Below are 16,698 nucleotides of genomic sequence, written 5' to 3'. Positions count from 1 at the left end.
TGCCACTTCTATTGACATAACAACCATAAATGCTTTTTGACTAATTATGATGAATTTCTACAAGACTATCAGATTCTGAGGTGATGTGATAGTAACACTGAATCTTACTTTTAGGGCCTTCTAAAATTAACACTGGCAGCCACTGAGCCTAGGACAGTGTAAGGCAGAGACTCCCAATTTTGCTGAGACTGTGGGCACTTTTAGAGTATTGAGAGTGGGTGATGGGTGGCACCACAAATGACTGGCCAAGAGGACAGTCTCTGCCAAGAGGACAGTTACAAAATGGCCACCACAGGGGCCAATCACAAACTGCTAGGAAGTCTGTAAGCCAAGTTTCCTTCAGCGATGAAGGTAAGCTGTTTCTGAATGGTACTCCTTGAAGACACAAACCCTCTGGGTTTTTCCTGATCCAGGAAATTAGAAAGCAGGGGATGAAGGAAATGGGCACCAGCAATTGATAACCATTGTGCCTATGGATGTCTTGTTTGTAACCACTCATGTAAGACACATGTAAAAAGTAGACACTGTGGAGTTATTTGTTCTTTAAAAATTTTCTACTATATCCATAATTAGCCTTTCTCAATGGGACTCAAAGTGAATTACACAGTGTAAATTAATATGATGAGACTTCTAATAAGCAATGTACTAAGACTAGGATTATAGAAATATGAACTACCATAGGATATTTGACATGATACAGAGTGAAGATAAAATGCAGAAAAATAGCCATCTTATGATTGAGTGTTTAAAATAATTTTATTATGTTTTCTCAATTTTTTCCTGTGAACACTGGGACTAATTCATTCATTGCACAGAAGGAAAACTGGATTTGTCACTGAATATATGCTCAACAGAGGCCCAAATCCAGTCTTGGCACCCTAGCTTACATGGGTGGAGGTTGCAGGCATATATTTGTTGCAATTGTGTACATTAAACCTATCTTATCCTAAAAAAGTAAATCTACGAGGCATCCATATGAGGTTTAAAAATCTACAGAAAGAGACATGCTAGCTAATATTTCTTTATTATTCATTTGAATAATATCCTGCCCTGTACTGGTGATACTAGTACTACTTTGGTATTGACACTATTATAATTGCCTCACAAAAGTCTAGATTTCACTGATTTGGTACAATCAGTATTATACCTGTATCCCTTGTTGTAGTTGTGGCATGGTCATAAGCTGCTGATTCAGGTTCAAAATTATGTAGATCTTGGGACCATTTTGTCACATTCTCAGCCATTGGGCCAGTAGTATGGGTTACTGTCATAGCAGCATTTAGGGATTCGTCAGTAATCACTTTCAACTGGTTCAAACGTTGTCTCACATTACCTGTAAAACGAACAGAGAATGAATTTTAATAGATTTAATAGACTAACAGTGGTGAGAGACAAAATACTCTGGTAAGGTAATCGTGAAAATTGAAACAAAAATGCAAACAACTTAATTGTATACATGTTTACTTGGATGTGAGCTTTGTAAGTTCAGTGGTACCTATTCCTCAGTAAATACAATCAAAACTTTAACTTAGTAAATATGTATGAGACTGAGTTGAAAATATTTATGATGATAAGGGTTTTTTTTTTGCAAAAAATACCGTGGCTCATCAAATGCCTGGAGTGAACTGAAAGATTAGTATGACTAAATATAATTTTAATTTGAGGCACTTGAGGACCACCCTAATTAAAAAGAGAACATTCAACATAGCAGGAATACAAAAACTGGTCGAGAACCTGGACCTTTCAATGTACACACTCATTGGCCTCCTTCTAAACATATTTTCTACATGGCATAGTAATTGGATTTATCAAAATGAAAAACATGTTAATTATTCAAGCATGATAATTTATAAAGTATGAAAGATACTATTCAGTGCTCAAGTTACCACAAAAAGTGTACTGATGTGTATTTGATTTTGTCTCCTTATTTCAGTGTCAGATGCAGGTCCTACAGATGTGCTCAAAATGAGGGCACACAGAATAGCACTGTCATAGCAATATTCGGTATCAGGCAAATGGAATGGAGGTATTCCTCTATACTACTCTAACAAATTGCTACCAAATAGTTACATATGGGGGTCCACCAGAATGTGGGATAAATGCTTTTCAGAATAGCATATAAGCTATGTGCAGGTCTGTCCCACAGCCACTGCTCTCGGCATATACACTACATAGAAACCACATTACACTTAAAAAACGCAGGGAGGAAAATGCAACAGAAGAAAAGGCAGGCATTCCATCCAAATTTAACAATAATAAAATTGAATTGGATTTTAATCTTGCTTGGAACAGTCACTCAGATGTTTATATACATTTCTTCTTTAATCAGTTTTACAAAATTAAATATTCTAGCATTTATCGCCTGACCTTGCTCCGACACCTGGATTTTAGTAATGACTTTCTGCAAACGGGTTTTTAAATCATTCTTCCTGGCAAGTGTTCCATTAACATGTCGGCCTGAATCTGCAACAGCAAAATAATCTGCAAACCAGAGAACATAAAGTGTAAGGAACAATTTTTTTTAACAGATGTACCTTAAAGACGATCAACGCAATCCTAAAGGGAATAAACCCTTCTAAGACCATGGAAGTCAATGTGTTAAAAGGGCATCTCTCCTTGTGATGACACTGTAAATCTAGCATAGGCATCAACGTATGAAAAGGCTTACCACTACTTCTTCCAACTGAGATGAGTTAACTACTGTATTTTAATTGGAAGATGTTTAATGTCATATATATTAAGTGAGTTTCAGGTGGTTGGATTTGTGAGTTATTTTCTGACCAGAACTGAAACCACTTCCAATTAGATCTTGAAGAACTTTATTAGTTAGATATTTTCTCTTAAACGACCTCACTTACTAGTATTCATTGGGTATAGGCGCCAATGCATTTACATTACATATGAAAACACCATAGACGTAATTAGGTTTTATTTCTGGATTGGTTAAAAGCAGTAATCCAAGCTGTTTTATATTTCATTACAAAAAAGTACAGACACAATATAAATCATATATATATAGCTTGGTAATGGTACAGATATTTGCTTCAGTGTTGATGCAAAATAAATAATGTAATATATTTGCATTAGAGCAATTTCCACTCAAGTATCAATATCAAAACTCTGGAATTACAGAATTCTCAATGATAAATAGTTAATGGTTGATTCTGTTGCTTCAACATTTTTCTTCTTCATGAGCTGTTATAATTTCAGAGGAGTGTATAAAAATGAATTAAGCAAAAAGATTATGTTTACTAGCATGTGCTGTCCGTTGCTGATCTTTTACTTGATTGAGAAGTCTTTTGCTTTCCTCATTATGGTAAGTGATCTGAGTGCCAATTCCAACTACAGCCTACAAATTCATTTAAGAAAAAGTCAACATAAGTCTTTATGAAAGTAGGTGCTTTCCTGTACTTTGTTTTTATGAGGCAATCGGCATGATCTGTGAGCCCTTCACCTGTGCAAAAAGATCTGACAAGTGCAAACAGCTTTCCTACATGCAAGGTGTTTACTATTAATCAACAGAGTATTCCCACACATGCATTGCACTGTACATAGCAAGGCTTTTGTAGTTTTGGAGTAATTATAATTATAAAATGCAAAAATGATTATAGGGCACTTATGTTCTTGTATTCGGCCTTGCAGTATGCACACCTTCCCTTCATACACTTTCCTTTCACAACATTTTTCCCCCTCTTCCAAAGCTGCTGTGTGGCAGATCAGAGATCAGAGAAGCTGCCCAGATGTTGCCGAAACACAACCTTTGCTGTTGCTTAGCTTTTTCCTGAGAAGCTAAATGGTGTGTTCTTCATCTGGGTTTTGTTGCTCCTCCCTGCATTTCCCTGCCCACCCAACAGCTCTTCTGGCCATGCTACTCTTTTGTTTTTCAGGCTGTTGGTCGATTGAAAAGTCAGCAGACCAATGACATCTCTTGAATACATCCCTCCTCCCCAACAAAGAGTAGCATGACTGGAAGAGCAGTTTGGTGGGAGGGTATTTAGATGCAGGTGGAGGATTCCAGCAACCAAAATCGAGAAAACCTCACAACAGAAGGCTCCTTTCAGAATGGGGAACTGCCAGAGGAAATCCCAGAGAGAGACACCCCACTGAGTGGCAGCAAGACATAACTGCCCATAGAAAATTATTCATAGCACTAAAGCCATGGATACAGTTGTCCATGAACTCCCTGTTTCCCCATTTCAGTCTGCGTCCTTACATCGAATGCCCATGCCTGGAGTCAGTACCTCCCACTCATGCAAATTTGGGGAAACTAATCTACATGCAATATATAGTTCTACCCTTAGTTAAGCTATATAATGACGTTACTTACATCATTGACTCGCTCAGTTGTGTTTAATGCTAAGATTGATGCTTCAGTGGCTTCATGAATATAATTAATGATGTTTTCATGGACACTGGAAGCATTTAATGCTTTTTGTACTAATCCATTTGTATCAACACCATACAGTGTCCTATGAGAAAGGAAGAAAAATACAGATGTATTTACATTGGATAGAAGTATGAATTTGCTAGAGTGGAATCACACAATATATTGGTTTGGAATCAAAATAATTGAAAGATTGCCTACTTCTACCACCATCAAAAATAGTATTTATTTATGTATAGCCACCCTTCTTGATGAGACTCAACAGGGACTATAGGATATAAACAGTGTAAATCAGACAGTATAAAACAAAGAACAATGAAACAGTACTAGAACTACAGAATTAGGGAACAATGTAACTACAAACAAACAAGGTAGATAAACTATAAAAAGTACAGAAAGTGGATTACAAGGTAAAGGCAATGCAATAAAACCATGTGATAATCTACAATAATTATTGCAGTGGACTATTCCATTATACAGATGCTTGCCTGAGCTGTTCATTCTGCCAACAGTTATAATTTTTTTAAAGACTGTCCTCTTGAACATTACAATTTCTCATACTATGTATAGTAGACCGAAGTGTGGAAGCCTTTCTGACCTCCTCAGGCTGGTCACTCCATAAAGTGAAAGCTATCATAAAGAGTGTATGAAAACAACTGTAGTCATTTGCAAGGTGGCACTCTTCAGAAGAGGATAGTGAGAGAGGCCATGCCAGTTCCAGATTCTGGAACTTCCTTCCACATGAAGTATATTTTGTCTCTTCTCTTTTGACCTTCAGGAAAACAAATAAGCCTCCTTGAGCCATCCTGAAAACACTTGGGAAACACTTGAAACATCTTCAAATTGACAAAATTAACATCTGTCAGTTTCAGAAGGCAGCCCAGTTGAGATCTGCATGAATACAACTTCCTAGGCCTCTGGGTGAAGCAGAGGTGTATCGGGGGGGGGGGGAAGGAGGGGTGCCTGGAGACAATTACTTCTCTGAGTGCCCCCCTCCATGCCAGCCGACTTTTGAAAGCCGGAGCTTTTGAAAGCATTGAGGGGGCCCTCCTTGGGAATGGGGCCATGCCCCCAACCTCTGTGCAGCCAGGGGGCAGGGCTTGGGGTAGGGCATGCCCCATGCCCCACCCCCAGTGCAGCTGGAGCTTTTGAAAGCCAGATGTTAAAAGCATGGAGGCTGGGGATGGGGCTCAGCGGGGTGGGGCCATGCCCTCATCCTCTGTCCAGCCAGAGGCCAGGGGGTGGCCATGCACCTGAGCTTACCCTTGACCCATTGATTTAATAAAATCATAGAGTTGGAAGAGACCACAGGGCCATCATGTCCAACCCCCTACAATGCAGGAACACACAATCAAAGCATTCCCAACATATGTTCATTCAGCCTCTGTTTAAAAACCTCCAAAGAAGGAGACTCCACAACTCTCCGAGGCAGTGAATTCCACTGTCGAACAGCCCTGATTTGTTTAATCCTGACCCACTGATTCCAAAGGAATTTAAAATTGCTTAATTTTGCTGCATTGCAGTACTGCCTGACCTTAAAATTACCTTTTCAGATCATCAGCAAGATTCTGAAGCTTTTGTGCATGCTCCATGGCTGCTTGTACCATATCATCATCAAACCTTGATAAGTTGGCCAGTTGGTCCTGTAGCTGTATTTTAGCTCCATCAATTTCTGCAAAGAACCCTGAAGTATTCTGACCAAGAACAATAACGACAACAATAACATTTCACAAGCTATTAATATTATTTCAGAATGTGGTAGGTAAAGAAAACCATGAAACATATTTAAGCTTAGTTCTCTCTTAGTTGGTAAATCTATGTGAACACCCCTTCGTACACCACCCCTGCAGAACAGGCCACTTTAGCCTCGAAGGAGCTCAGCTACCTTCAGAATCAAAGCACCACTCTGGCTCCCATTTACAAGTTCTTCACTTCCACTCAGGCAGTTAACAATGATCCTGCTATAGTGAGCCTATGCTTCACACATCACACCTGTTTCGTCCTTTTCCTGCCTGCACACCAACCACCCTAGAATTTGCCCCGCCTCCTTTTTATCCTTTTCAGCAGGGTGCCTCCCTGCTTTAGCCTACTAGTGGCTGCTGGGCTGTGTGTCAAGGCCTGGCGGCCTGGGATTGACCCTTCAGCTTTTTTGGCCTGCCCTCAGGTAGAAGCTGTGCCGGCTCCACCCTACTCTGTAAGCCTGCTGAAGACTGCTGATTGCAGCCTGTTTGGGGCCGTGCCAGGTCCACCCTTCTCTGTGGAACTGCTGAGGCCTGCTCCTGCTGCTCAGGCATTCCTGTCAGTTCTCTGTAGTTTTTCCTGACTTCTGGCTTCTCAAAGGTGATTTCCTCACTGGCGATTAATCCTGGGATAGTCACCTGAAATATCCAGGTTCCCTCGAGATCTCCTCACAGCCGAACTGTAGAACACAGATCAGTTCCGTTTCTGGTGCTCCTCCCCACCCCTTATCACGGGATTTTCCTGGACCTGCTTGTATATGCACCTTTTTGAAAAAACACTCCAATGGGAGCTAATAGATAGGAGATGGTGGCTACACATTTGAGCGTCCATAACTTTGGCCCCCATGAACCAAACTTCACCAAACCTGGGTGGTATCATCAGGAGGGTCTCCTAAAGATACTCTGAAATTTTTGGTGCTGCTAGCTTAACAATTGCACTCCTGACAGCAGGCACCCCCCCCCCCCCGGGGCAGGCCTAGATGTCTTCACTAGAAACATGCTGCAGTGAGGATGTTGGAACCTGGACGAAAAGGTGCCGATTCTTTTGAAACTCTACATTAAATTTTCAGTGGGAATTCAGCTGAAGGTCCCTGGTCTTGCTGGTAAGTCCAAGGGCAGGGCTGCTGGTTGCAGGGTGTCCCACAGTTCCTGAGCAGACAACTGCCACAGGGAAGAGGGTGAAGCAGGCTGTTGGGTGCTGGGAGACGGCCCCATCCCTGGACAACTATGTTTGCCACATACAAAACTCTTCTGAATATAGAAAACTAGAATACAACAGAGAAAGCTGCACTGGAAGCTTGTTCTCTGACATGCTAACTTTCTAAATGAAGGGGTTTTTTTTGCATGGACAACTATTCACATTCATGACCCCCCTCCAACAAACTGAAATGATACAAACAAACTAGACCACAGTTTACTGCCTCATTAAGGCAGTAACTACATGTTATATTTGGGGGGGGGGGGAGTCAGGTTGGAGCTCCTGGACCTGACTTGCTTTTCCTGCAGTCACAAAGTAGCTGCTGGGAAAGGTATTTTAAAGCCTTATTCTGCTCAGAACCGTGGAGTGGGGCAGCAAGGGGCTCCTGCCTTCTCCCCCATACTGATTTCCTGAGCCCAAATAACCCCATCTTTGGCTGCAGCTGTTGTGTAATTTCAGAAAAAAATGAGTCAGATCCAGGGAACCCCAACCTGACTTATCAAACGGTGTAATATGTAGTTTGATTCAGATAACAAGGCCTTTCTTGGATGAAATACCAGTCATTTAAATTCTGTAAGAATGAACCAAGGGTGTATTACAATTATTTGCTAGTGACATGGCATTCTGCAGGTGGGTGATTATCACTGACTGCTCATTCCACAGCTGATTCCCATAATATGGCCTCTGCTTTTCCTGGCTCCACCCCAAAAAAGCTTTATAAAATTTTGCTTATGTTGGAGGTAGTAGGCTCCAGTCAAGGTAATAGTTCAATTATAAATCTTAATGATCTCAAGAAGTGCTGTGGCTCAATAGCAGAGTATTGGTTTTGCATGCAAAAAGTCCCAAATTCAGTCAATGACATCTCAAGTTTAAAAAATCAGGTAACAGATGATATGGAAGACCTTTACCAGAGACTCACTGCCACTCAGAGTAGACAGTATCGACTTTTTGGGACCAATGGTCTTTCAGTTTAAGGCACATCCATGCATACAAGATTCTGCAGAAAGATCAGGATACCCATTTGTTTCCAAAATAATATACCTGATTATTAAATGGATATAACGTCTGCAACGCTTTAACCATGACTTCAAGGTCAGGTGTACACTGAAGGATTAACATGCTTCCTGCTTTTATTTCTTCTCCACTTTCAGTGCAAATTCCTTCCCTTTCCTGGCCTGTTTCAACTGCAGTTATCAGCATCACTAACTGTCCTAATGCTAGGATTTCATTTTAACCAGGGCTTGAAACTCTGGATAACAGTGAGTACTGATGTAACACCTGTTTAAGACAATCAGGGAATGTAAACATCACATGGGATCTTACCTTTATTCCTTCACCCATTTCAAAGTTGATTTGATGTTGTACATTTAAAATATCTCTGGCTATCAGAAGAGTACTGTTGACATTGTTAATTTGTTCAGCCACTATTTCCTGTTGCTTCTGTGAAAGATATTATATCAGGTTTCAGAAATGTTAGATGCATTTTGATTTACTCAAAGTAACATCTGAAACAAAGTTGTATTCTTATGGGATATTTTATCAGTTGCCTTGATCCATGAATGGAGACTGACAAATGCATTGCTGGCTGTTACAAATAAGACTGTCCCTTCACAGGGATCCTAACATTTCTCACCCCCAAACCATCCTCTGACTCGACTACCAGAGGCTAGATATCCACTCTGATATCAAACCAGGGCCCCCTGAACTAGCAAAGATGTCACTGGACATTCTCACATGAAAGCAGTCCAGCTGCTGGGATGTTCCACATTGATTAAGGGTTTTTTGTCTATCTTCTCCAAATGACATTGCATTTTCTTTCCATCTCAATAATTATCTGTCCAGGACCAGCTTTTCCTTCTCTTGTCCCTCTACCTTAACACACCATTCTGTTTTCCTCAGGACAGACAAGGTGTGATTTTACATTCTCCCTTAATCTCAACAACAACCAAGGGGTAGCATTGCTAGAACTGTACTACAATATTGAAAAGTATTTCAAATTTCATTTTTGTTGCATTGTATCATGTTAGGAAAATAAGAATTTTCTTCGACTTTTGGTTTCATTTTTCTAAGGATATGGTTCTAGAAAGAGATTCATATATACAACTGGAACATTCCCAAATAATTATCCCTGAACATGCTTGTGGTTCTACATATGGAGACAGCCTGACATGGAGACTGATTAGGGTAACACAGGCTTTCTGCTACCTAACTACCAGATACAGAGAAGGGAAAGTGAAGATAATGATGAAAAAAATCACTCTCATCTTTTGAATACAGCAAAATTATCAAAATAATTCAGTGCATGTGCAGTTGTCGGAATGGTATTGTTGGGAGGGGGAATTGTCTAGGAGTGCTTTTGCTTTGGCAGGTGCACCGCTATCTACTTGCTCTGGCCTTGGAGTCCTGCAGCTGGGATGGGCCTCCAGGCTGGACAGTTCTGAGTCTTTCAGCTCACATGTGGGGGTGGGGATCATGCCATCCATATTATCAACCACTTGGTGCCTTTTTCACCAGAATTGTCTTCCTTTGCTCCTTACATGTCTGCAATAAAATCCTTGAAAACTTACAAGTGGTTTGTTGTCTGATCTGGGGACTGACAGCAGTCCACCTGATCGGGCAAATAATGACAACAGACAAATAACAGTCCCAGTGCCATTTGGGTTCCGGAAAATGGCATGGGGTTGGGGAGACTGAGGGTCTTCCTCCCCTACTGCTGTGGTCCTAATCACAAACAGACCTCTGATGTTCTTTGGATCTTGAATGATCACAGGTTTCCGCCTGCAAGTCCTATGTAGTGAGAATTGTTGATCACACATTCAAAGTATACATTTTGCACAGTACCTCATTTTCTTGCAGGATTTTAGTGCTTTCCTTATTTATGCTTTCTGATTTTCTGATGTAATTGACAGCTTGGTCCAGAGCTTCCTGCACATCTGTCAGCTTGATGCTGTATTCGTCAAGTTGTTCCAATATGATAGGAATAAGAGACCTGGTTTCATTATGCATCTGCTGCAATTTTCCAGCTTCTCCTAACACTGAGACAAGAGTCAGACCAAGCTGATTAACTTTTGCAAATGGCCTTCTTCTTAGTCTTAACAGCATGTGCTGTAAGCCTAGCAATACTTTCCTTCCACAGAAGATCAAAAGAGTTAGAATTCAACTTTAACTCCAACTGACCTTTATTAGGCATATCAGTAAAAAATAAAACAAAATGCAAGACAGAGTGGGTCTTAAGACATAGAAGTAGGACAAATCGCGTAAAGTTGGGAAAGATGTGGTAATCAAACTTCCATTATGTCCTTGAGTTGAGCATCTCTAATAAAAATTCAGCCATTTTTCCAGTTATCCCGCCATCGCTATTATTCAACAGGTGAATAGTCTTTATATGCTTAGAACAACTTATTTTATCCCCTAGAGCTGAGACAAGTAGGGAGAGCCTAGGTAATGTGTACCTCAAACAAGAGAACATAATATGCTTGAGGGTCTCAACCGTATCCTGACAATATGCATAGGTTCTATTGTGAAGCAGAATATTCAACTGTTGGCCCCTAAGAAAGGCAGAGGGGAATGCATTACATCTAGCTCGAGTAATGATCCATCTCTGCCTGGTCTCTGATAGTTGGGATAGATATTTAGCTGTGATGCTAATTTCAGGATAGATTCCAAAGTGCAAAGGGGAACAAGATATCCTGGCTGCACTCAATAGCAACTGGTATTCCTGGTCCAGTAGCCTTCTTTTCAGGGATAGCTACATTTCATTTGCAGATTGCATAAAAAAGGTTTCTAAGGAGAGACCTAGAGAAGTTATTTTGGCCTCTATAATTTTCCACTATTCAGAGGACTGCAATTCAGAGAGGGCTAAATAGGTGAGGCTTTTGACCTCAGTATTAAAGCAAAGATGAGACCAGAATTTTGATGTAGTAATCCATGCTCTGGTTTCCAACAAGTGCTGTCCTGATTCGAGACACATAACACCATATAAAACACAGTGGGGTACTCCAAAAATCTTATAAAGAAATTTGGATTGGACTCTCTCTACGGATTTATTCCAAGCACCAGTCCAAAGGGGAACTCCATAAAGGAGTAAGAGTTAGAATTGACAGAAACCATTTTCATGAGGACACGAAGGTGTGACTTAGTATAGCTTCATTTTCCGGCTCAGCTGTTTGGGAACTTAATTTTTTTTTTTACCTTGGCTTAACTTTCTTCTTCATCTTTTATAAAATCATCTTTCTAAGAGCCATTTCATTCAGTATCCAGAGGTAATCCTTCTGTATATATGAAGCAATGATCAGTAATGCTCCTTTGACTAGGATGACTTTATGATGCTTATGTGTGCAAATATTCACTTAAGTCTTTAAAATACAGCACAGACCAAAACGTAGCATGCAGTGCCTTAGAAACTGTGAGGTTAATGGCTGAGCCTGAGTTTTAAATCCTTACACCCCTTGCTTTCCCATGCCAGATTTCTTTTCTTTTTGCGAGAAACAAATCTTACATTTCTGTGCTGCATCAGACTCCTCATCTGCCAGATGTTTCTGAGTGGTGAATGGCTTATGAAGTCTCAAGTCCTTCAGCATCTCTTCTGTCGCCTTGCGTTTCTGAATCATGTCCTCAGGCTTCAGGTCATGTGCCACACGATAATATTTTGCCTCTCTGTCAAGTTCTGTGGACAAATAGACCATAGTTAGGGAAAGTAGCAATGAATTGAGATGTCTAAACAGCTTCCTGTGTAAGTTTTCTTGAATAATAGATTCCTGATATTCATCAGTATGCTCATTAACAATGCTGTTTTTCTATTTATCTGCATGGTAGAAACAGATGTTTTAACATGTCAGATGTGCCCTATAGTAAATAATTCGGTGGTAACAATTCATTTCCTAGAGGTAATATGAACAGGTGAGTCCTGCTAATTTTAACCTGCTCCTTGATTCTGTGCAATTCATGGATTGCCAGTGAGACATGAAACTGTAAAGGTAACCAGCTAGTTCTTTTAAACAGTGGATCTATTTTCATTCCTTACCAATAAGCTGACAGCAATAAATAGCAATTCTTTAAAGTACAAAAGGATCAATAATTCAGTAAGCACTCTACCTCAATATTAATGGTGATCCTTTTCAATGCTTCTTCTGAGCTAGTTTGTTCTATCAAAATTTTACTTACCTACCTACATATTTATTTATTTCACTTACATAGCCAACATTAAGCTCACAAATTCACAGGTTATTCTACTAATTACGGTATAAAGAAAATAAAAATGAAACAATTGGTTAGCTTATTTTCTTTGACTTGCCTTGGTTCCCAGGAAAGAAGAATGCTAGCTTTAATTTTGTGTAGTGGCTTACAGTGTAATCCTATAGGGTGGGTAACTGTACAGGACTATGTTGTTACTCAGGTGAGAGCTGCACTCCCTCAGGAGACAGGCAATTGCGGACTGATTTTGTGGCATTCTGCAGTTCAAACAATTAAATGGGCACTGCCATTCTTATCAAGGACCCATCTCCTCCTGCTTCTCAGTGGAAGGGCAAGACAAGGCAAACTCCTCCAGTCTCACCTACCTTTGGTGGCCAATGGCAGAATGGAAGCTGTTCTTTTCCCGAAGAGAAGTATTTAGAACTAGTGCTGAGCTGAAAAATGAGTGTGCACAATGGCCCCTTCCATACGGGCCAGGGATGTGGGGTCAAACTGGGATACATGACCCCAGTGCAGCCCCGGGGGCTGTTTGCACAGAGGTGCATCTTTTTTTTAAAAAACCTTACCTTCTTCCCTGAGCAGCCCTGTGGGGAAGAGGGAGCGGGCCCCCGTGGCTGTGACTGATGCCTTGGGGGCTGGAGGGCCGGTCATCCTTCCCTGCGGAGTTGCGCAGGAGAAAAGTTAAAAAAACCTGCTGCCAAAAGCGGGGCCTGCTTCCTGGGGCCCTTCGCATGGGTGTGGCGGCAACCCGGGATATTTAAAAAGAATTGTGTATAGCAAAGTTCTCGAAGATCCCAGGTTATGCCATTTAGCCCAAGGCAGGGACAATTTAGGGGTGGGAGCCATGCAAAGTTCCTGCCCCAAGCGGTCCTGACCCGGGTTAAATGACCTGTGCAGAAAGGGCCTTTGTGTGAGCTATGAAAAGAAAATTATTTTTCTGTAATTTTGTTCAGGTAGCTTGAAAACTGGTGTTCTTCCATTCGTAGTGAGGGCAGAAAGTAATGCATTCACTCTGAAATGGCTTTGTGAGATTACGTCTGGGTTTATGCAGTCAGGAAGGATGAAAAGTAGTGCTAAAATAGTTGCTGAGGATACTGAACTAAATAGCTGCTGAGGAAACTGAACAAAATTCAAACAGTAGTCAAAAATGGAGTTTTTCAGTGGATATTTTGAGTCCCATAAAATATCTAATTTTGTACTGAACATCTGGCTCAGCCCTCATTAAAATACATGTGTTCTTTTTAAAAAAAAGAGTGATAGGCCCTGGATACTCTTTACCCACTGAGGGCACTGAAAAGCCTTAGCAATATAACACCAGCATTACTCTGTTATCTAGGTGCATCAAACTGTATATGTACAGACAATCCAATAAACAAAAATATCTCACCCTGTTGAGAGATGTTGAAATAGGGCTGAATTGTTATACATTTTTGAGCAATACAAACATGGATTAGCATGAGAACCTTTCTCCACTTCCTGCTGTAGCTGATTGCAGTCATGTTCATATAACTGTTACCTAGGAGATTCAGTGTTATCCTAAGCAGAGGTACATCCTTCTAAGCCTATTAATTGAAATGGACTCAAAAGGGTATAATTATGCTTAAGATGACTCTGTGAATACATTGCTTCAACTGACACAGGTAATTTCATTCCACATGGATCTATAAAGCTGGTCAGAGCAATAGTGTCTCCAGTTCACAGTTTGTATTGCTGGTTTCTGTCTCTCAGCATAAAAAAACAATATTCCACAGTCTTCTCCAGCACACCAAAATGGACTGGGTTAAAAGAGAGGAAAGGTCATGGAGAGATAATTTACTTGCTTTCCCTAAAAACCTATGCCACTCCCATAGATAAATAATACAGCAGGTGATAAATTGCTATTGAATAAAGTATTGCATTAACTTTGGCTCTGGTAAAAACATCTTTTTTTGGGGGGGGGGTCAAGTGACATCTTGTGCCTTGGTTATGGTGGCTGACCCCTGGTGGGTTTTTCGAGGCAAGAGATATCTAGAGGTGGTTTGCCATTGCCTACTTCAGCATCATGGCCATGGTATTCCTTGGAGGTCTTCTATCCAAATATAAGCCAGGGCCCACCCTGTTTAGCTTTAGAGATCTGATGATATCAGACTATCCTGGGCTTCTGCTAAAATAACCAATCATAAATGTAATAAAAGTTCAGCTAATGATGACAGGGAAGTAGTCAAACAACCATATCTAGTCTTTTGATCTGCAAAATGAAAATATTTTAAGATGAAAGCTCAAATTGGGCTCTTAAGGACTCAAGTATTAAAAGTTTGCATGTTTTACAGCACAATGATGCTGTGTACTTCACTGTGACATTCTTTTGACATTAAGATAAACCAGGAAAAATAGAATTTACCTTGGACATTATCTATCATATTTTCAAGTTTCTTCACAAGACTATTAGCCTGTTCGACGGTCGCCATGGTTTCCTTCTGTAGCAACAGACCATTGCTTGATTCTTGATGTTTCTATGAATAAACCATGTGAGCATGATATTAGTTCATTTTTTAATATATATCCACAGATGTATGTCAGTTGATCTTGTGTAAATATAACTTTTGCTTCTGGCTGATGATTGTAGGAAGGTTTATGGAGCATATAAATGGTATTTGACAATGTTGGAGGAAAAGAGCTGTCTATGATTAGGCAGCTGATATTTGCAGTGTGGGATATTAAAATCTGCTCAGCATTTCAATATTATTTGATGCCATCAGCTACCATGCACCCACAATTCTCATATTTCACCTGCTGAAGTTCATCCTAATCACTACCTAAAAGATAACTCACAGCTCTCCTGTTCAGTTTTATTACAAACTAGCGGGGCCCGGCCACGTGTTGCTGTGGCAATTTTCCTTCTCATCACAGTCTGCAACCCACACAGATGTCCATGCAGGCCCAATGATCCGCAGCATAGCCTTTTGGGGTGGTCAAATGGAATCCCTCTTTCCCTTTTCAATTCACATTGTTATATGGTGGTGTCTTGTTTTTTTAGTATAAGGTAACCCTTTCCATTCCACAACAGAACTGTCCAGAGTGCGAATCCCGCTGTCCATGAGGCTGGTTGACACGCACAGTCCTGGCTTGGGTAAGGCAGAACTGGGGCAAGGAGGCTATCCCAGTCAGGTAGCAGAGGCAGGGTGGTGAGGCGCTCAGATCGAGGCCAGCTCCCTTGGTTCTTAAAGGGAAATGTGCAAAAGAAGCGGAGCCAGTAGTGTTGGTTCGCCCCCACCCCATGGATTTTCTTAGAAGAAAAAGGCAAACTCCAGCTCACTTTGAGTAAAAGAGAGCTGTGGCGAATGTGGTTGAGGAAGTGGGTAAGTGGTGGTTGGATGTGAGGAAGGGCAGAGTGAGGTGTGTAAGGATGAGCTGGATGTGTATGAAAGTATGTGTGTTATGTGGTAGTAGTGGGTGAGGCACAGAGAGTGAAAGTTACCTGCGTGTGTGTGTGTGGGGGGGGTGGACCCCACCTGGTGTCTCACTTGGCAAAGTGTGTATGTGTTTCACTTCCACTTGTATTACCTAACAGTGTTACCTATTTACTGTTTTCACTGCTCATCTCTGCCCATCTGCACAAACATTCTAAGCCCTCATACCAAGGCCTCAGGCCACAGACAGACAGGCTGCACGAACATTCTAAGGGTGACAGTTAAACAGAGCCAGCTTCATGGCCTGGTGCACCAGGAAAAAGACATTTTACCTGGCTCAGGTATGGACTTTCGGTGATTTGAAGGTCCGATTACCTGCCCGCAACAGGGAGGAACGTCATGTGAAAATTTGGGGGCAATCCATCCAGCCTTTTCGGCGTTAGTCACTGTTAGCTTTTTATATATATCTAGATGTGCCACACTGTTCTCCGCAATTCCATAAACTAAGGATTAGAAGTCTATTTCCCCTGCATTACAAAATGATGTTTATTACCATTCTAATGGTCTTTATAAGAATAAAAAGATGTTTGGAACATGGCAGGGGAAGTAGGGTTGCCAACCTCCAGGTGAACTTGGAGATCTCCTGGAATTATAAACGATGTCCAGTCTACAGAGATCAGTTCTCTGGGATAAAATGGCAGCTTTGGCTCTACGGCATCATATGCCACCGAGGTTCTTCCCCAGGCTCTATCCCCAAATTGCCAGGAATTTCCTAACCCAGAGATGGCAGCCCAA

General features: G+C 41.0%; 1 protein-coding gene across 1 annotated transcript in view; it reads right to left on the bottom strand.

Annotated features, from left to right (window-relative positions):
- The window catches only part of LAMA4 (laminin subunit alpha 4), a 125,632-nt gene that overhangs the window by 49,031 nt on the left and 59,903 nt on the right, over positions 1–16,698 (bottom strand). The window contains exons 9-17 of the mRNA XM_048492533.1: positions 14,895–15,006; positions 11,820–11,987; positions 10,163–10,356; positions 8,645–8,761; positions 5,930–6,078; positions 4,328–4,469; positions 3,253–3,349; positions 2,368–2,481; positions 1,148–1,333 (exon numbers count right to left, since the gene is read on the bottom strand). Of these exons, the coding sequence (XP_048348490.1) occupies positions 1,148–1,333; positions 2,368–2,481; positions 3,253–3,349; positions 4,328–4,469; positions 5,930–6,078; positions 8,645–8,761; positions 10,163–10,356; positions 11,820–11,987; positions 14,895–15,006 (1,279 nt within the window). The remainder of the gene's footprint in view (positions 1–1,147; positions 1,334–2,367; positions 2,482–3,252; positions 3,350–4,327; positions 4,470–5,929; positions 6,079–8,644; positions 8,762–10,162; positions 10,357–11,819; positions 11,988–14,894; positions 15,007–16,698) is intronic.

Source organism: Sphaerodactylus townsendi, linkage group LG01 (genome assembly GCF_021028975.2).
Source record: "Sphaerodactylus townsendi isolate TG3544 linkage group LG01, MPM_Stown_v2.3, whole genome shotgun sequence".
Classification (NCBI taxonomy): domain Eukaryota; kingdom Metazoa; phylum Chordata; class Lepidosauria; order Squamata; family Sphaerodactylidae; genus Sphaerodactylus; species Sphaerodactylus townsendi.
The sequence above is the reverse complement of the archived record's forward strand: the minus strand, read 5'-3'. Positions and strand labels throughout refer to the sequence as shown.